Source organism: Eretmochelys imbricata, chromosome 4 (assembly GCF_965152235.1).
Source record: "Eretmochelys imbricata isolate rEreImb1 chromosome 4, rEreImb1.hap1, whole genome shotgun sequence".
NCBI classification, from domain to species: Eukaryota; Metazoa; Chordata; order Testudines; family Cheloniidae; genus Eretmochelys; species Eretmochelys imbricata.
This window is the reverse complement of record NC_135575.1, coordinates 19711557-19733185: the sequence shown is the minus strand read 5'-3', so window position 1 is coordinate 19733185 and position 21629 is coordinate 19711557. Positions and strand designations below refer to the sequence as shown.

Below are 21629 nucleotides of genomic sequence, written 5' to 3'. Positions count from 1 at the left end.
CGAAAGCCTATTTTTACAGCATGTTGGGTAGCGAAGCTCTGAAAGGAGATTGTGGCCTGAGTCCTGAAGTAGTTTTAGGGAGGCATGATTGCAGATCTGCTTCCTGTATAGGAAGGTAAAGATTCTGTGATCTTCCTTATGTTCAGTCTTACTGTCTTCTGGCTGACGTAGTGCAATGAGAGTAAAAATCAAAAGTGTGTTAGTACTGTGGTGTGCCTTCCATCTGTAATTAGGTTAGTACTAAATTCTGAAGTGACTCCCTCTACACAGACACAGGCTGACTTTATTTTGTAGATATGATGTGCAAACTGGCCTCTTAAAGAGCAAAGAAAACAGATCCTGTCCACTGTGGTTGCCAGTGAAAAGCTAATTCTCTTCAGTGGTTGAGGGTTGGATCAGATTCACTCAGTATTAGAGCTGGCTGGGAATTTTTTGACAAAACATTTTTTTTGTCAGGAAATGCTGATTCATTGAAACTGAAACTTTTCAAGGAAACATCTGTTTTGATTAAACTTTCATCAGGAAAGTTTTTCAGGATTGAATTGAGAGAGAGAGAGTCTGATACCCCACAGCTAATTAGGTAGCACCTTAGTAGTTCGGGCACTTGGGATGTGGGAGACCCAGTTTCAGATCCCGGCTCTACCTGATTTGGAATAAGGACTTGAATGTGGGTCTCCCATATCCTAGGTGAGCTCCCTAACTAGTGGGCTGTTGCCTATTTTGGGGAGGGTGGGGTGGGGATGGTACTGTATGGATGGTACTGTATGGGTATGTCTCTTTCCCACGTTTTGTGTGAAAAATTTTCAGAGGTTTCTTTCAGGTCCAGGGTAGAACAAAACCAAACTTTGAAAACTTCAATTTTTTTCCCCCTACAAAATGGAATTCTTGTTTTCTGGCCAGCCCTAGGCAACAATGTGGATGCTTTATCTGAATCTTTTGGGTTTGCCAAATTAGAGCTGGGGTACTGCAGGAATTGCTGGTTTTGCTCATGTGTTTTCCTGCTTCTGACATTACACTCACATGAAAGCTGTTCCTATTATTTATAAAGCTTGAGATCCCATTATGCTATATGTTCTACAGACACATAGCAAGAGCAAGTCTCTTCCTGGAAGAGTTTGCAAATCTAAATAGATGAGACAAAAGGTAGAAGAAAAGAAGTATTATTCTCCTTTTACAGGTGATGAACCAAGTTATAGAGGTTCAGTGACTGGCCCAAGGTCACAGAGGAGGTCTGTGTTGCCAAGCCAAGAAAAGAACCCATATCTCAGTCCAGGGCCTTATTCACAAGACGGTCCTTCATCCTAACAACAAGAAGTGTTTTTTAAAGTTAACCAAACTTTTCCAAATTTTAGTAAAAATGTTCAGTTTTAATTTGGGTGAATTTTTTTCGGCTACATGACTTCTTCAATCCCAGCTCTAATACTTTCTTCTTCTTTTAAAATCCCATTCCACTTGCTAGAGTGGACCAATATTTGTAGATACTAGGACACCCATCCTACTTGTTTCTAGACTTCATGGACCAAACTCTGCTCTCTTACTTCTATTAATCTCCGCTGAAGTCATTCTGTAGGCAGAATTTGGTCCCAATTATACAGATCCAGGGGAACTTGGAACAAAGTAGAATGCCTTTTATCTGTACCTCCTCGCTAAATACAGCAAAGACCAGATCAAGGTTAATAAACCATGCTGGAAAAGCGCATATGTTATGTGAGTCATCCTCTTGGATAGACCATATTTATCACAATCACGCTTTGATATCCTCCATTTTGTCACATGGACAATGTGTTCTGTGTCACGTTCACTTACACCAAAATCCTTGTTTGTCTGGATATGCTGTATACAGTGCATCTCGTACTCAGTACAGCTTGACATTTTATTGAGACAGAACTGAGCTGTCTGGGGCAGGAAACTTCTCTAAGTAGTTTAGAGACAGTCAGTACACATGACATCACGTTCCTTTCCACCCACATATACACCTTTGACCTAGTGGTTTATAACATTGTTAATAATCAGCTGTTAATGATTTGAAGGGGTTTTTCCTCTTCATATAGTCACTGTAATAATTTTTCTAGGTCTTAAATTTAGATCCCATTAGAAACAAACTGACCTGAACAATGCTGGTGGCACTCGTGCTAAGAACTAGAGCAGGTGTCGGCAACCTTTCAGAAGTGGTGGGCCGAGTCTTCATTTATTCATTCTAATTTAAGGTTTCGTGGGCCAGTAGTACATTTTAACGTTTTTAGAAGGTCTCTTTCTATAAGTCTATAATATATAACTAAACTATTGTTGGATGTAAAGTAAATAAAATCAGAATAAAACTTTGGGTCGGAGTGTACACAAAAGTGAAAACACAGAATATGTTTACATAGTATCTGCACTTCAAATGGCCACATTTCATCCAGTTCCTCTCATAAACTTCTCTTATTCCTGGGACCACGCTAGCCTGGCAGACAGGTTCAGAGACAGTCTTTCAGAATGCTTTATCCTTCCAAAGGCTGCTGTGAGACAGCCTGCGTATCGCCTGCTGGGCATCCATAATAAAGGCATCTTGTTTTGCAAGAGTTCTGCACCTTGCCACCTTCTGCTGTGGCACGTGCATTATTTTATTTGTTTTCCTCTTTCCTCCCAATTCACTGTGCTGGAAAGAATCCGATCACTGGTTGAACAGCTGCATGGAGTAGCTAAAGTGACTTTTCAGACCCGGAGCCTCCTCCCCTAGCCCGTTTTGATGCTAATATCTTTTGGCATTTTGAAAAAGCGGGATTAGTACAGGTCATGTAGGCCAGGAGCCTCCGTTCACTGTCCCTCTCTGCTAAGCAACGGAGTTTGGCTTTCTCTTATTGTTTACTTGCTGAATCTCTTAGTCTTCTGTTGCTTTGAATGCCTCCATTGTCTGGACATGCTGCCAGAAGCAGAGTGTCTTTGGCTCTGTGTGCAGTGCATTATGTCCCCAGGAATCTAGCTAATAACTTAATAGCTTCTAGTCTCTACTGAGCTCACTCTGAAAAGTGCTTTGTTATGAGTTGCAGAGCACACAGATGGAGAGAAGCTACTTATCTCCAGGCTGTCACATTACTACTTGTTCTCGAAATCAGGTGCCTTCACAGACTGAAGAGTGCGGCTTGAAAGAGAGTTTCTTTCCATATAGGATTTGACACAATGGAGAGAAAAGCAACAGCATCTGCACTTACAATGACGGTTCAGGGGCATGAAAGCTTTTCATAGACTCACGCACACGTGTTCTGCCAACCCACATGCACAGCAGCCGGTGCAAATTAGCTATACCACTTGGTCTCCCTACCTTGTAATTGCTGAGAGGAGTGGAAGCTGTGTGATACCTTACTGCATTGCAGCTCTGTTTGTTTGATCTCAGAATGTGACGTGCTTGCTAGATCTTATTGCATGTTAACTACTATCCAGGTAAATAGAAGCACATTATTATAGTTAAACTTGGGTATGTCGGTAACTTGCAATCAAGGATGAAAACCAGACATTTCCACTAACTGCCAGAGAGCAGCTATTCCAAGAATGATTGTGTGGAGGAGGTGGGAAATTCAGATTTAAAATAATCAGCTTTATCTTCTGCTTTCCTACATACAGTGTAACTGAGAAGGCTTTGGGTGGTCAATACACTCCGCCCTCCCTGGTCAACTTTGATGTCATAGTGCTGATTGATTAAGGTAGGGCGTAGGGAGGATCTTTGTCTTTTGTTAGATAAGAGGCTTTGGTTTTCCAGTTGCTGAGATGCTACCTTATAGAAAGAAGGTCAAGTTGTCAAATTCAAATCTGGACTTTGGACACCCAAAAATTTTAAAATGTTCAATACAGTTCCTTTGCTGTTCAGGGGCTAGTTTTTGCACCCCTTATTTTTGTTGATGAACCCCTATTCCACAGGTAGCTCCACTGGCTTCACTGGGATTACTGGTGTAGTAACTTACTAGTGAACAAGAATGAAAGTACTGTAGTCGAATTTTCCCCTAAATGTTGATGGTCCAAAATTTTCTCCTTGGCCACATATGCAGGGGTCTTATTGGGCAAAGTGAATGAATACTCATCCAAGTATGCTGCAAGCAGAATTTGGCCCCTCATGGATTTTTGCCACTATATAGCAAATAGGTTTTATAGAAAGAGCTAATTCATAAAACATTCAACAACAGCTCTTCCCCTCCCGCCCCCGCTGCTAACTACCCCCTGCCCACTCGATCCCATTTCTAACATCTGCCTTCTCCCTGTAAGATGAGGAAAAAAAAAATGGCAAAATTACCTCATAATCGTAACTGTTAAAGCAAGGGCACCACTCGCAATTGGTTTTACCTTGGAAGCAGGGCAGGTGTAGTAGGATTTGTGTGAGAGAGATGATCTAGCTTTTATCACTTTGTGTCAGGGTTTTATTTCCTTAGCGTGCTGTTGTGCTACGGTCTTTTGAAATGAGTGTAAAAGGCCTGTTCTGACTCTATTGCATGTGTCTTTTTTTGTGCCTTCCTTCAGGAAAGTATGCCACAAACGCCTCCCTTTGCAGCTATGTTTGACAGCAGTGGTTACAACAGAAACCTGTATCAGTCAAAAGAGGACAACTGTGGAGGACTCTATTACCATGACAACAATCTCCTATCAGGGTCTCTGGAAGCCCTCATCCAGCACTTAGTACCCAATGTAGATTACTATCCTGATGTAAGTCTATACACCCTGCAAATTAAATCAGCTGTGTTTGACACACCTTTGAATGGGTGGAATCTGGAGGGAAAAGCAAAATGTAATTTTTGTTACTGGGAATGGCCCCGGAATGGGGGTGGGGTGAATGATGCCAACCACTATCTAAATGGCTCTGCTTTTGCGAGTCTCAATTGAGCCCATAGTAACAAAGTTGGTCTGCAAAATGTATTTTATTTTTTGCTGTACATCCCTGTTTACTGATTGCTATGCCCAACAGTGGCATTGCATCTAGCTCGGATTTTGTTTCTTGAGCTATACTCCATCACTCTGCTAGAATGAGTTATGTGACCTGTTAGTTTAGGTCACAAAGGTTTACTGCAGAGCAAGGGAAGAAGAGCTGAAATTGTGCTCTGAGTAATTTCAGGTGCTGGACTTCTATATACTGTTATCACAAAGGGATAATCAAGCGAGCCCTGCCCTGCCATGGGCCAGCCTTGTTTTTGTCTACTCTTGCATAACTAGGCTCAAGTAATTGCTATATAATACTGTAGTGGCTCTGGAGAGCTGACATTCGTTACAATTAAGTGCTTAACTCTGCAGTAGTATCAGGCATTCTCACCACCAGCCATACACAAAGTTGCGCTCTGAATGATAAAGCATGAAAAATTGAGTTGAAAGTAATGTCGTAGTGGGGAGTATGAAATGCATGATGATTTTGCCTCTTTCTGTCTCTCTTGCCTACAGAGAACATACATATTCACCTTCCTGCTCAGTTCGCGGCTGTTCATGCACCCATATGAGCTAATGGCCAAGGTTTGCCATTTGTGTATGGAGCATCAGAGACTAAGCGAGCCTGGGACTGACAAGGTTAGGTCTCTTGCTAAACCTGTTAGGTCTCATTTTGTAAACCTGACTCAAAACTCTTTTTCCCTATGCCAAAGTAGAACACTTCTGATCAGTGGGTTTGCTACAGGATTGGATATACTGAAAACCAGTCATTACCAACTGTGATTTGCGGCTTGATCCTGCGCACGCTGAAGTCAAGGGGAGATTTTGCCACTGAATTCAACAGTGCAAGATCAGAACCCTATCAAATGAAAACAGTCTTTGCTGAGACATTTGTTTCATTTCCAAAATCCCAGTGCACTATAAGTAACTTTTTTAGTTTTAACATGTTTTAATAAAAGAAAGAGTAGGAAAAAGAAATGCATATATTTAAAAATATATATGATACCGTACCTTAAAATGCATATGGTACTAAAGATGTGCTATATACATCTTGACATACTAGACTGCAATCTTGCAAAGACTTAAGCACATGTTTAACTTTAAGCACATGAGTGTGAACTCAGTGGGACTACTCGCTTGCTTAAAAGTTAAGCACACGCCTGAGTTTCTGCAGGATTACTTAGATAGTAAAGCTCTTTGGGACAGGGACTGTCTTTTTGGTCTGAACAACAACTAGCACAATGAGGTCTTGATCCATAACGAGGCTCTTAGGCTACCACAGTGTAAATAATTAAGTCATTAAATATATGTAAGTAGTCCCACTGAGTTCATACTGGTGCTTAATTAAGCATGTGCATAAGTCTTTGCAGAATTGAGGGCTTAGGCATTTCTGCAGATGTTATAACTAATTGTTAGATAACGTTTATAATAGCTATATATTTTTGGAGACACTACCATATCTAGCATCTAGGATATTTCTTATACTGATAGACTTTACTCTTTTTAAATTGGCCAGTTCACTGATGGACTGGTCCAAAATCAATGAAGTCAATGTGCTTTGGCATACTTAATCCAATGCCAAGTTCAATTACATTTAAAGTTTTAACTGACTTCCATGTCCTTATAGTCCACAGTTGTAGTAATCCATACATGAGTAGATTGTAATTCAATTGGTTTCAAAACTTGTTTTATTGATGTTCCATAAAGTAACTTCTTTTTTTTTTAAAAAACTAGAGCCGGATACGAAAAATTGCACCCAAAATCCTGCAGCTGTTGACTGAGTGGACAGAGACGTTTCCATATGATTTTCGAGATGAAAGAATGATGAGGAACTTAAAGGAGTTGGCACAACGAATAGCCAGTGGCGATGAGGTAGTTACCTTGAGCACAAGAGCATTGGAAAGGAGGCATTAGTTTAATATCTTGGCTAGAGTAAAATACTGCTGGTTATTTATTAACAGTATGTAGCAGATCTGGGTAGCTAGCATTGTTGTTTATGGAGCTAATTCTACGAATGTGAATGTAATGTTTTGTCCAGTGCCTAAGGTGCAGATGAACCCTTAAAGAAAATAAGTCCTAACCAGCCCTTTGTGCTGAGAACTCCTTGCTGAGTTTCAGTATCCATACTGAGTTCTTGAGAAAATATTTATTTTTGGCTACAAAATGGAATAATTGTCTGTGTGAGCAGACGCTGCTGGTACGTTTTACTTCCATATTTTATTTTAATGGTTTGTCTAGGAGGAAGTTGGGTGTGACCCTGGAAATCCTTCCTGATGTGAATCATTACATTGAATTCATGTGAGGAGGCTTTCTGGGATCAGGTCTTTGATCTTTAAAACCCACAGGAGAGGCATAGCAACGTCAAGGAGGAACATTTCTAAAGGGACAGTATTAACTAGTATGGGAAAAATTGGCTTTGGCTTAAGGCATTGGCCTTGGACTCAAGTTCTGAGCTGCATTCCTGGCTCTGGCAGACTTCCTTTGTGGCCTTGGGCAAGTTACTTAATCATTCTGTGTGCTGGTTCGCAGCTGGCAATAATTCTTGTGAGGTGTTGAGATGCTAAACTGAGGAAGCCCATATAAGTACCCAGATAGAAAGAGGCCCAAAAGTTTAGGTATTATAAACCAGTTTAAAAAAATCCATTATGAATAAGGCTACGTTTTAGTCACGGGTATTTTTAGTAAGTCATGGACAGGTAACTGGCCGTAAACAAATATTCACAGCCCGTGACCTGTCCGTGACTTTTCCTAAAAATACCTACCATGACTAAATCTTGGGAGCGGCGGGGTGTGTGTGTGCTGTGGGAGGTGGTCCAGGGGCGCCGCGGGTGCTGGGGGAGGGGATTGTGGTGACCCGGGAACCCCTCTAGTGCCGGGGAAGGTGGGGTTGGCGGGGCTGCAGCACAGACCCCTGCTGTGGGAGGGGCCGGGCCGCAATGATGGCCGGGACTCCTGCTGGTGCTGGTGAAGGGAGGGTTGGTGGGGCTCCCTACCCGACTTCGCATCCCTGCAGCTCCTAGGCGGTGGAGGCAGGGGCCAGGGCAGGAGCTCCTCCGCTGCTCCCTCCCTAAGCACTGGCTGCTGCAGGTCCCATTGGCAAGGAACTGCAGCCAATAGGAGTTGTGGGGGCGGGGCCTGCGAGCACTGGCAGCACATGGTATGGAGACCTCGCCCTTCTGCCACCTAGGAGCTGCAGGGGGGCTCCCTACCCCAGGTAAGCACCCCCCCCCCCAACCCCTGTCCTAGCCCTGAGCCCCCTCCCACACACCCAAACTGCTGCTGCTGGCCCAGGGGCTGCCTGGCTCGGGCGGACCCTGGGCCAGCACCAGCTGCTGCAGAGGTCACGGAAAGTCACGGAATCCGTGACCTCCGTGACAGACTCGCAGCCTTAATTATGAACAACAGTGTTTCTGTGAACTCTAAAAAGTTGAATGAAAAGAAGAGTCTTAAAAAACAAAACAAAACAAAAAAAACCTTTCATAAATTCCTAGATGCCAAGGCCAGAAAGGAGGGACTGCTCTGACTTTCTGTATCTCACAGGGCTACCTAGAAATACCTGTAAAGCTGATAAATCTAAAAGAAGTGAGACACACACACACAATAAAATCAGTATGAAAAGTGAAGAGAGTGTCTTTTTTTAAAAATCTACATTAGATTTTAATAATCTGTGGTGATGGTTGTAACACCTGAAAGGTATTGGTGGTTTCGTTAATGAGTCTTAGGTTAATGTTGTCCCTTTAGGGATGATGCATGCTTTTGGGTGTATGATGTACAGCAGGAGTTATCAGAGAACATAACTCACAACAGGGTTGCCCAGGAAAGAGTATAACATGCACCAGTGTGGCATTTGGAAGAACAGTAAACAGAAAGTACTGACTAAACGGCAGCATGTTTATTGGCATTCCCAGTGACTGGTGTTCATTCCAGTCTTTTGTAACCTCTTGCGTAACAAGCTGTTTACTCCCTCTTCTACATAATTAATTAATTTTGCTGATTATAATAACTTGGAAGGAATTGTAAATAATGCTAACGACACAAAAAGACCTTGAGAGATTGGAAATAAGGGCAGAAGAGAACAAAATTAGGCTTAACTTGGAACTGGAAGAACAAGTATCTATATCCAGAGGAAACTAATTCAAAGCCCAGATATTTAATGTGTAGAAGAAACGTGGAAAGTAGCAATGCTGAAGAAGATCCAGGGGTGATTGTGGAGAGCAAATCAGACACTCATTTGCAATGGGATGCATCTGCAAAATCGGTTGCATTCACAAGGCATCGTGTCATAGAGCAGAAAGTAAACTTTTTTGCCTACTGCTCTGTTGCAATTACACCCTGAATGTTACTTTTGGTTCTGGGTACCATGTTACTAGAAAGATACTGGCAAATTGGAGGTAGCCCAAAGAAGAGCAATAGAAAGATTTGGGGCCTAGAGGAATTGGTTTGTGAAAGACTGATAAATAACAAAATATGTGTAATTTTGGTTAGCATTTGGAGCACATAAAATAAAAGGAGGGAGAGGAATTATTTTGGGTGATGTAAGGGGTTGGTGCCAGTTGAAGATGAGTGAAATTAAGACTGGGAAAGGTGGAATATTAGAGATGGTTTCAGGCAGTGAGATGTGTTAGTCTGTGGAATAATCTCTCCAAGGAAGTGATAATAGCTCCATCACTTAATACATTTACAACTAGACTGGACACAATGCTACAAAATGTGCTGTAGGGAGCAATCCTGTCCTGGCTGGGAGATGGACTGGATGATCTAATAGGTCTCTTCCATCTCTGCCTCTCAGAATAGCTTAAAAAGATGGGGAAAGCAAGTGTCACAGTGGAGTTTTGCATGCAGTAAATTATTAGTGAAATTGGCTAGTGGATTGCTTGGAAGGATGAATGCAGGCTACTCTGACCTTGCTTCTATCTAACTGCACCGCAGATTAGTTCAGTATCACACGGATTGTGTGTGCAAGCCAGGGCCTTGAATGATGGGAAATAATAAGTTTCCTGTTCTCACTCAAAGTCCCATGTGTCATTGCTATTAAAACCTACCATCAAGAGCCTAGTGCAGGCTAGAGCAAGCTAGTAAATACAGTTATGGACTTGTTTTGAAACAGATGAATTTTAGTGCTCCTGAAATGTGGTGATTTAGTAGTAATGGAGACTGAAGGCCTCTCTCAGAGTTTCTTCTTTGTAGAACTTTCCCACACAGAAGGCAATCGTGCAAGCTTCCCACAATACCCCAAACTTTTCTAGAAGGAACCACCCTTGTGAGCAAGAGAGGAGTTCATACTCCATGGCTCATTCAGTGCTTGACCTCCCTGCTGAGGCAATGGATGAAGATACTAATGAATGCTGATTGCAGCGGTGGACCTTGGCATGTGGTTTTTTATCAAGTAGGGACTGAACTATAGGATCTAGAGATGAACAGGACTTAATCGGCTTGGGCCATATCCCTGCTGGTATAGGATTGTTCCCTGTTCTTCATTTACTACTGGTTTTCATCCAGTCTCATTCCAAATGTGCAAATGAGTAAGGTTTGTTCCATTTCCTTTGCAAGATTATTCATCAGACCACTAGAGCTCCCTGTCATTAGGTTTGTCATGCTATTGAGCCTCAATTTCGTCTTTCATAATTTAATTCTATTGTTCCTACATCTACCCCTCTCCTTCCTTAGATTATACACTCATCAAGTATTTCTAGACTGTTATGCTCCCATCATCATTTGAAAAACTGTGTCCTTTAGCTCTTTTAATCTCTTCTCACAGGTCATTTCCTCCAGTTTCTAATAGATTTCTTCCTAGTCTGTGTCCAGTTTGCAGTCTCTTTATGGTAAAATACTTCATGAACATGTGCAGTCACATGAGAGCCACGTGCCAAGGGGACTGTTACCTCCCTGTGTCATGATGTGATGCCTCTACATTTGCAGCCCTGAGTTGCATTGACCTTTTTTTCTATCATATCTCCTATCTAGATTGACAACACAAACTCACTTTACATACACCATCAAACATCCGTCAGATAGTAATGACTTTCAGTCACTATCAGTGTAGACCAGCTATAAGCTGGTGACCTAAAGGTGGAAGGCTCCATATCCATTACAATCCCAAACCCTCAAAACTTTCTAAAAATCAATAAATCAATATCAGCATTATCCCTTTATTTCTAGGCTTCATTGTTCCATAACAGACTCAATAGTAGTGGTCCAAAATGTGATGGTGCCATTATATTTAAAAGGGCCCTTCAGAAAAACTGAGACACAGAACAACTTGAGTTATAGGAGTGATCTTATTTTTCACAACTTGGGTTGCTGCATAACTTATGAGTGGAGAGACAAGTCAGCAATGTGGTTGATGAATTGAAATAATGCCCAAGGGGTGATATATATGTGGAATGTTCAAATATGCTGAGTGGGTGAGAGTTGCAAAGTGTTTGTCTTGTTGTTGTGTAGCACAGAAAGTATGTGTATAGCTCTTTCTGTTTTACGTAAGTCTTCCATATGTGGTCATGCTATTTATTTGTGTTGTGAGAGAACTTAGACACAATAAGGCCTTTTTTAAATGCAGAATCTCAAGTTACACTACAAAAACTCATCAATTGTCTTACACACAACTAGGTGAGAGGAAACTGAGCTGTGTTAGGCTGACAAATGGACTGTGTTTTGTTTTTGTTTTGTTTTTTTAAAGTTAGGTTTCTAGTTAAATCATGTATATTCCGTGGTTTAGGGTAAATCTATAAAGTATCATGCAGCTGTGAGAGACTGAGCAACAGATCTCACATGCTAAATAGTGGTTCTAATTCAGCAAAGTACTTAAGCATGTGCAAAAGTCTCACTGAGGTCAATGGGATTGCTCTTGCACAAAAAACAAGGCAACTCCCTGAGTGCCTTGCTGAACTATGGCCTGGTAGGGGAGGGAGACAAGTATACAGTTGCATAATTCTTATGAATGTTATTGTTTTAAAGATATTTAGGATTAGGGTGATCAAAATCAGCCGGATAAACTACTTAGGGACAGAAGATCCATCTATAGTAATGTGTTCACCATATGTTTCATCTCAGGTCTCAAGCAATGATGCTGTACCAGCCATATATAAAAGTGTGTTGTGCCATCAGGTCCCGCAGCTTGAATTCTAAAATAGAAACCCATTATCTGCCTGTTTCTGTGATAGTTGCTCTCAGCCGAGGGATTTTTCAGGGCTGTCTTTTATAAAAATGTCCCCTGTACATCATAAGCATCTAAAAAGATGCTGAAACTGCAAGCATCTGCAACAAACTGGCCTGACTGACTGGGGGGAATGACCCCCAGAGCGGAGGGAGAGGTAAAACCACAGACTCCTTCTGTGCCATTTTAACCAGAATGGTGCCAGTTCGTACACTGAACCTCTGACTATGTTTCTTTGAATACTCCTCATTTATGTTCTGCTTTGATTGCTGCAACAATAATGCAGATTGAAAACAAGTTTCAACAATATTTTTATCTGTTCCTGAATTTGGGTGTAAGGAGGTGGGTATGGCAGTGAAAATTGCTCCCAAATCTTTCTATTTGCGACACAGATTTGGCTGTGAGAAGGGTTTTCAGGTACACACAGTCAATGTTCAATCAGTGTCACAGTTGTGTTGGTTAATGATGCCTTGTTCTATTTGCCAAACACAGCCTGGGCTCTTCAAATATTTTTACTCTTTAATTTGCATAGCCTATCATCCTAACTGACTATATTTATCTTAGGAGCATGTATGTTTGTGCTGGAAAATAGGATCATAAGATTGTTTCATAATGGATTAGACCCATTGTCGTGTGTTTTTCGCCACCCCAGCCCTGCCCCAAATGATTATGTCATGCACACCCAGGTCAAAAGTCATGCCACTCCCATGCCAAACCTGCCTTTGTCATGTTCATGCTCCTGAAGAGGTCCCATAAGAAAGCTGCAGACATGGCAGTGTTTTGTAGACTGTTGCATATATCTGAGTAATGTAGCAGGTGTGTCACCCCCTGCCTTTTAGCGGAGAGATGTTCCCTAAGCTGTGAATGAAGATATGACTGTCATTTTGTAATTATTGTTAGCTCAACTAACAATATTTAGTTGGATTAATTTCCCTGACTGATGTTAGAGAGCTGTGCAAAGCTCTGTATGTAGATAGATTTTAAATTTGGTTTTGTAAGGTCTCACTGAAAGAGAATCTTCTGGGTTTACATTGGTGTAATTTAGTTTTTTTTTTTCTTTCTTCCCCACCCCTCCCAACTTAGCTGTGAAATCTGGGTTCGTACAAACCAGAAACTCAGCCACCATTTACCTAGTTTGAGGGTTAAGACACTGACTATTACATGGCTTCCACTCTGTCCCAGATCTCAGCCTGCGTGTGTCAGAAGCTTTGTCAGACTTTCAGTGTGTATGCATCGTGTGCCACAAAATCTTTCACAAAGCTCTGTTATATATACACACACACATTATTTTTAGATGGGAGGTGTATGTGCACCTCCCCATACACCCTATTATACAGATAATGAAGATTTTTATTAATGATTTTTGTGGCTCATAGTGGAAAGTACAGCGCTTTTTTTTTTTTTTTTTTGTCTTTAAAAGATTTCATTTACAGAAACAGTACATTTTATCTAGGCACTATGTGCATGATTCTTACTTACTAAACGATGGGCCAAATTCATCCCTGGTTTAATTCCACTGACTTCCAGACTGAGTTTGACCCAAATATGTCTAGTGTTTGACTCTAGTATGGAAAAGGTCTGTTCTTTAAAATTAATATTGAAAACCACGAAAAGCATGATTGTGATCTGGCAAACTCAGAAATCCTTAAAAGTGACATCTTTGGAGTGAGTGACAAGTACATTAGGGAACAGGTAGCATTCATCCATTCCTAGACCAATAACCTTATACTGTGCCTTTGATAGATTTTGGGCACTTCAAATTTTCAAGCACTTAAGCATTTCATTAATCGTTTTACGATTGTGTCTTGAATATAGAAAAGTAACCACCTAATGGTTCTGTTAGAGCAGACCTACAGGCTGAAGGCCCTGCTTCCACTGAGGTAAATGGCAAAACTCCTCTTGACATTAATAGGAGCAGACCTAGACTTCATGGGATTAGTCTTGATTTACACCAGTGAAAATAGAATTAGGCCCCCGTAGCATCATAGAATGACTACACTATAAACTCATGGATTAGGTTTTTTCCTTACTGCCTTGAATAGTGGGAGATGGTATTTTACCCAGGTGGACAATGCTTCATTTTACACTATAGGTGAAAGGTGCTTTTACGTCTCAGTTGTGGCTTGGACTGGTGAGGACACCACTGAATCCCTAAAGCAATCAAACCTTAAATTAAATGTTCCCAAAGACTACATGTTAAATGCATGCTCTTTAATGTACTGGTTTAGCAATGGTTGCTTTAAGAATACATTTGGTTTTTTGAGTTTCTAAGTTTCTAATAATGCATATCCATCAGAATGAAGCTATCTTAGTGCCATCAGGAATTTAGTAGCCTTTCATATTCTTGGAATATCCTTTGCTTGTCTTGTGTCATGGCAGATGTATCGGAAGAACGTACAGCAAATCATCCAGAGCCTGATCCGAAAACTTGCCTCTCTTAGCCAGTACGAAGAAGTACTTGCAAAAATCAATGCAACGTCCACAGATCGACTGACAGTCCTGAAGACCAAACCTCAGTCCATACAGAGGGACATAATCACTGTCTGCAATGACCCTTACATGTTAGCCCAGCAGCTGACTCACATAGAGCTGGTAAGTTGTTGCCAGGTCATTCATATATGTATTTTCCAACCACAATTTTATGCTTCCTACTTTTTGCTTCTGTTTTGAAATACAAATCAGCAAAGGAAATGATTGCTTGGTTTAATTTTTTTTTTTAAATATAGGAGAGGCTCAATTACATTGGACCAGAAGAGTTTGTCCAGGCGTTTGTACAAAAGGATCCTTTGGACAATGACAAGGTGAATGGAGGGGAACGAGAGCAGTTGTGCAACTGGAATGGTATCCTATAAGCACGATACAGGATAGTTAGAATACTCTTAACTCTAGATAGATATCAGCATGAATATGCTTGACAGCTGAACTTTTTAAAAATATCCCCTTTCTGATTTTACTTTGTGTGAATCATTGTCCATTTAGGGGGCAAATCAAGCTCATGTTCTGTCTTTGCTCTGGCAAACAAACTCCTATTCGCTTAAATTGATTTCAGTGATTTTTACACCAGATGAGGCTCTAGCCATGGGAATGGTTTCTCTTGACCATCCGTTCTGTGGTCTATAGCCAAGATGAGATGCATTTCAACCTTGACATCACTCACTTGCCCCATCCATTATTCCTCTCCTGTCCTTTTAAGAAATTGAGCTATTTGAAAGAAACCGAGGACGGTGAAATTGCAGTCCTTTTTGCAGGTACAGAACAAGATGTATTGAAGAGAATTCTGAGTTATAGAATGAAGGGCAAGGACAAACTGCTTTTAACTAACCGTGCTGGAGCAATTACCTCTTTCGCTCATGTTCCGGAGATGCTTATGATCCGCATGTTGACTGCGCCATGTAATTCGAACTGTAATTACCCGTTCTCCTCAAATGTGGCAAACCGAATATAATAGCTTTTATCCAGCTGGGATTCTGAAATGCTTTTCTATAGATAAGGAAAATCTCTCCACTCACTGCTACTCAGACCCCCTGGGATGAATTGTGGGAACTGTTCCAGTGCACTACCTAATAGCACAGAACAGGAAAGGAAGAATAAGACTCCAGCTGAAATTACTGGGAGAATTTTAAGAAGGCAGAATGTGATCTGGCAGTTGGGCCTAGACACTGGACTTGACATGCCAAATGGGTGGTCAGGACTCAATTTTATATCTCATTCAAAACCCAGCACCACAGTGTCCCCTTGCATTATGATTCAGCATCGCTTTAGTACTGATTCATGCCCTGATTCAGCAAAGTGCTTAAGCAGATGCTTAAGTGTCATTATTCAGCAAAGCACTTCAGTGGGACATAAGCAGGTGCTTGATGTTGAGCACCTGCATATGTGCTTTTCTGAATCAAGGCCTCAGAGAAATATCACCTGCTGCATCACCAACACCATCTCCTTGAGTTTTCTTTGGCGATTGACCCTACTTTTACCTTATGATATCTGACTGGGTGAAAGCTTAAGGTGGCCAGGTTGCAGGTTAGGAATCTCTCTCTCTCTCTCCCCGAGAAGAATGCAGAATAAGTTAAGGAGGTTGTGTTTTCCCTTTCTTTCTTCAGGGCTGTTATGCTGATCGAAAGAAGACCCGTAACCTGGAAGCCTACATAGAATGGTTTAACAGACTCAGCTACTTAGTTGCTACAGAAATCTGCATGGTGAGCATGTCCTTTTCCTTGGCACACAACAATTTTCCAGTTTTCTGTTTTTGAAACTATGAAGCATCATTCGCTTCATTACTCTCCCTTTGGCTTTTTCCCACTCTCATCTCCACCATATGTTCTCCTTTATGCCTAGAGCCTCTGTCCCTTCTTGTTTATCAACCACCTTCTCTCTCGTTCAGATACCTCCTTCCACAAATCTTTCGTAAGGTTCCCTCTCCAATAATTCCCTAGGCCCTCACAGTCCTGAAGTTCCTTAACTCCTTTGGTTTGTCTTTGTCCTCTCATAAGTGATTTGGAGGAAGGAATGCCGCTTGCTCTGTTTGTGGAACACACTGTGAAGTTGCAGCACCTACAGAAGAGACATTCAGCCATAATGTCATCCCTTTTTGGAGTCCAGTGGAGGTCTCCCTTTCCTGCTAAAGAATAACACTGTATTATTTGTCTCTCGCAGCCTGTGAAGAAGAAGCACAGAGCAAGAATGATAGAATATTTCATTGACGTGGCCAGGGAGTGTTTTAACATTGGCAACTTTAACTCCTTAATGGCGATTATTTGTGAGTATAAGGTGTGGGGATTTAGGGGAGAGTTTTAAAAATAGTCATTTTGATGCTTAAATATGGGAGCCAATTCTCTAGTTACAGTACCCAGTAGGGTGGGAAGGGAAGGAAATGATGGAGAGTAGATAAATATCTTTGTAATATTATACATTTTATAAAAGATTGGAAAAGCTACCTTCAATTATACCGTTTAAAAAGAGAGGACGAGGGAAATGACTTTGTGCTTAAAAGACTCGTTTGATGATATATGCTTCAAAAAGCTCAGTACCCTCCAACCCCATTCCTTGGAGCACACTGGCTTCTCAGCAATGGCCCTGATCCTCCTGATCAATGGTATTACTTATAAGGGTAAAATTATTTTCATGCTTAAGTGTTTTGAGTATTGGGGTTGAACCTAGTCCTATTTGAAGTAACTCAAATCTTGTTGACTTCAGGAGGAGTTGGTGTCGTCTCAGGCTCCACTGACCATTATATATAATAGTCAAAGACACTGTATACTGAAAGGTTTCGGAGTAGCAGCCATGTTTGTCTGTATAGTGAAAGAGTGTAAAGGTGACCCTTCACTTAGCCTCATTGCATCTGCATAGGGGAGGTGAGATGTAGCAGGGGCAGCCTCTATTTCTAGATTTCCAGTGAGAGGTCTATCTGTTCTGTATGCCGTAGCTGATGTTGCTTGGCTTGATGACTGCATTGAATGTAATAGAAGCCCATAGACTTGTATTCAGAAAATTTACTGACCACACTTTAAGGAGAATAATGAGGTTGCCCTCAATTTTTACACTGTAACTTTTCAGATCTCATCTCCCACTTTTTTTTGTTAACTCTCATCCTAAAGTATCACAATGGGATACCTTTTATTAATCTCCTAGCTTTATTAGACGTAATCTGGGGCTAAAATACATGGAACCCATCCCTAGCCAGACAGGGAAAAATCAAGATCTATCAATAACATGTAGAATTGATGGATACTGCTGTTTCTGTTATACTGTAAATATATTGGTAGTAAAAATACCTAGAAATGGCTATATCTCCTATGAAAAGCCTTCTTTTGTTAATAGCGCTTTCATTGTAGAATTACTCTGCATCTTAGTTACTTTGTTTATCTTAGACTAGTTTTGTTCTATTAAATTTTTAAATTGTCTTTCTCTGATAAAGCTGGTATGAACATGAGTCCGGTCTCCCGGCTAAAGAAGACCTGGGCAAAAGTCAAGACAGCCAAATTTGACATTCTTGAGGTACGTTTAACTGATACGGGGTCACACTGCTGTCAAAAGAGTGTAGGTTTGACTGTTCTGGAATGTGAGTCTTACTGGGTCCTGTCCTATTGAATATTGAATAAAATTTTGTGTGTGCATGTCCCTAGTGCAAATTGATGCACTCTGTTGGAGTCCTTCAGCTGACTTCTGGCCTCTGTTAATTCCTGCTGCATCCCTTTTGGGTTTGGAAGAGCCAGCAGCTCAATATACCTTGCAGTTTTATTGCAAAACCTACTTGCAAAAGCCAACTGGAACTAGTTGAAATTTTTTCCACTGGAACTTGAAATTGTGGGTAATTCTTCTTGGAGCTTAGTAAATAAATCAAGAACAATTCTGCTTTCAGATCTGAATGGTAGAATTTAACCCTTAAGGGTGTGTGTACACTAGAGTTGGGGGGGCTTTGTATCTCAAGTTCATTGACTGCTAACAAACTCAAGGTAGCTAACACATTTGTAGAGGGCAACGTGAAGGTTACAAATTTGTGTTACCCTAGGGATTCAGATTTGCTTTTACAAATGTATTAACTGTCTTGAATTAATTGGCAATCCAGTTGAGATTTTTTCAAACAATTTGTATGGTAGAAAACTTGACTCTCAGTACATGTGTGCAACTCCTATTAATGTCACAGCAAGTTACACACACTGGAAGAGCAGAATATTGGTCTCATGATTGAGACCCATTGTATGGCTCTGAGAGCAGAATTTTAGCCTTGGAATTTGAGTTGATAGTACAGTTTTTGGGGAGGGAGTGTGGCAAGTCTGGCTGATGCACAGCCTTGCCTCTACGAAAGCCTGATTTGTACTTGCTCATTGGATATTCTGAGTGAGCATTCTTTAAAAGTGAGTTTCTATGTGTAAGGATCTACTAGAGCAGTAGATTTGTTTTAGCTGTACTTTAAAGATGGCATTTGTGATGCAATTCAATAGACTTCTTGGGTTCTAAATTTAGCCTCTCTAGTGAAAAGCACTGTACGTGTATCTGCACTAAATCTCCGAAGCTCATTATTTACTTTTCTTCCCACTTATAGCATCAGATGGACCCTTCTAGCAATTTTTACAATTACCGAACCGCTCTGCGTGGAGCAGCTCAGAGGTCCTTGACAGCTCATAGCAACAGAGAGAAGGTAGTTCATGAATCGCTTAGCAAATGGACAGTAATGAAATGTGCTTGTTAAGCTGTGTGGTGAGCTGTTCTTGAGCGATTCAAATTCTAAGGCATTAACCTCAGTCAGCTTCCTTTCAAATATGTGCCTCAACATTGGGTCTCTGTCCACCCATGAGGCTTGTGTAGGGGATCACCAAGAACAAGACTTTATCCTCTGGTATGGTATCTGAGAACACACAGGGAAAGAAATGGGAAATCTTATGAGATTAGAGAGCTCGGGATAAAGATCCTTTCGCCTCGTGATTTCAACTGGAAGCCGAGTCCAGGTTCGTACCGACTGAAAGGTTACTGTCTTCATGTTCGAAGTGAAGTAGGATTAGTGGTCTCAGCTCAGGTCCCAGTGGGCAGAGAGAACATCACAAATGGCACTTGGTTCCGTTGTCAGCAGTCTAGGTGGAAAGGCCATGGTTTGAAAGGAAGAGTGGCTGAACTACTCTGTTGTCTTTATTTGTTGGTCCTTCCAGATCTGAGCTGAGGAGCAATAGTGGAGCAGTGTGAGGAAGCATGCACTGGTGCCACTCATGCTCTGTGCCACCCTGAAGATGAAATTCAGTCTCAAGGAGTTTCAGTCTGACTCCTTTCATGAGCATTTCTCACACGATACTTGCCCTCAGTGATTTTTCTTCCATTCTCCACTTCCCCTGGACACCAGTGTTTCTGTGGAAGGGAAGGAGACCTGGGAGAGTACGTTTCAGTATCGGAACCTTCAAGGAAATCCAGTTAGCCTATCTGCGGGCAATGAAAGCTAGTACAAAGAGTTGTTTAAAAAACAACCTGAAGAGCCCTGAGAAATGTCTTCGGTATTAGAGGCAGAAGGCTCTCTTGAAGGCATTCCTAGCTCTGTATTCCTCCCAGAGGAATTTGCCTGCGGGATATACACTGAGAGGCAGATTCATGTTAATATAGGTCTTGAATAGGGAGAAAGAAAGTGGAAATTTTGATGAGTGCTCCATAGGGACTAGTAAACACGAGAAGAATAAAAATAATAATCTAGTGCAGGGGTTCTCAAACTTCATTGCACCGTGACCCCCTTCTGACAACAAAAATTACTAAAGGACCCCAGGATGGGGGACCGAAGCCTGAGCCTGCCTGAGTCCTGCCACCCGGCGGCGGGGAGGGAGACCAAAGCCAAAGCCCAAGGGCTTCAGCCCCAGGCAGGGGGCCTGTGACCTGAGCCGCGACACCCAGGGCTGCAGCCTTTAGGCTTCAGCTTTGGCCCCAGGTGGTGGGGCTCAGGCTTCAGCTCTGGGCCCCCCAGCGAGTCTAAGCCAGCCCTACCCACTTTAAGGTCCCGACCCACAGTTTGAGAACTACTGGTCTAGTAGGTGCACAACAGGCTCTACTCTTATTCTTCTAAAACGTGGCATATTTAATATTTTTTTAACAACTTAAAAACACCACGAAGAAAATGATTTCTGTCTGCACGTCTGTTTTGCCTGCAGTGGCAGACACAAATATCCATTTTACACTGCTGCTGGTTTGTTTGTTTTTTAATTCCTCTTCATTCTGCTTTACAAAAGGATCAATTTTTGAGAGATTCTTTGCAGCAAAATAACAAACAAGAAAAGCAGATCAGAGTGCAAACCGTTAGATGGATTGAGGCTTTTCGGATGAAAGACACTGGAGGGAAAAGCTCAGTGTATCTTTCACATATTGCCCTGGGTCAAAGATGTATTAGACTAAAAGTTTGGTTGCTGCTTAGTACTATTGTAGCTGTTTTAAAGTGCTGTGTATCCTTGGGCTTTGGTAAAAACTAAAAACTGTTTGTTTCAGATCCCATGGGATTTTATTCGTATTAAGAAGTTCTGTACTCCACAAATAGTCCCATTGATCTCAGTGGGACTACTAATGCTGGTCCAGGTCCTCTGATATGATCTGTATGGATGGACACGTGCACAGAAACCCAGTTCCCTCACTGATTTTGCATGGCCACATTTGTCCATGTGGATCAGCTTGCAGAATCAGTGTCACCAGTAGCATAATAAGATCCAGAAGGATTAATTTTAGTAATAATGCTATAGATGAATGAGACAAGGAAGAAATTGATCCCATTGTATTGTGTATAAGAGGTTTTACTTTCCTCTTATTTTGTTTTGAAATGGGGATGTGGGCAGGCGGGATGCAAATTGTGTAAAGATTACCCTGTTCCAGTGTTCGACTCTGCCCAGAGTAAACCACAAGCACTTGTGTCCTAAACCCCAAATGTGTCTGGACTGTCTAGACTAGCATTTCAAGCTGTTAGTCAACTTGAGTCAAAATGGGGAACACAAGTGCTACTCGAGACATTTACTCTATAAGAATGTCTATTCTCTGCATGGCCATTACCAGTTCAGCTTTAAAGGTGCCTTGCTGGGGTTCATTAGTCTGAATAGCCACAAGGATACTTTGTTATTCTTGACCTAGTCAGGTTAGGCCAAGA

The 21629-nt window shown here is 41.5% G+C and overlaps 1 protein-coding gene across 1 annotated transcript in view; it reads left to right on the top strand.

Annotated features, from left to right (window-relative positions):
- The window catches only part of RASGEF1B (RasGEF domain family member 1B), a 337356-nt gene that overhangs the window by 307396 nt on the left and 8331 nt on the right, over positions 1-21629 (top strand). Inside the window, exons 4-12 of the mRNA XM_077814361.1 lie at positions 4489-4671; positions 5398-5520; positions 6616-6753; positions 14414-14626; positions 14761-14835; positions 16132-16227; positions 16685-16787; positions 17946-18025; positions 19074-19169. Of these exons, the coding sequence (XP_077670487.1) occupies positions 4489-4671; positions 5398-5520; positions 6616-6753; positions 14414-14626; positions 14761-14835; positions 16132-16227; positions 16685-16787; positions 17946-18025; positions 19074-19169 (1107 nt within the window). The remainder of the gene's footprint in view (positions 1-4488; positions 4672-5397; positions 5521-6615; positions 6754-14413; positions 14627-14760; positions 14836-16131; positions 16228-16684; positions 16788-17945; positions 18026-19073; positions 19170-21629) is intronic.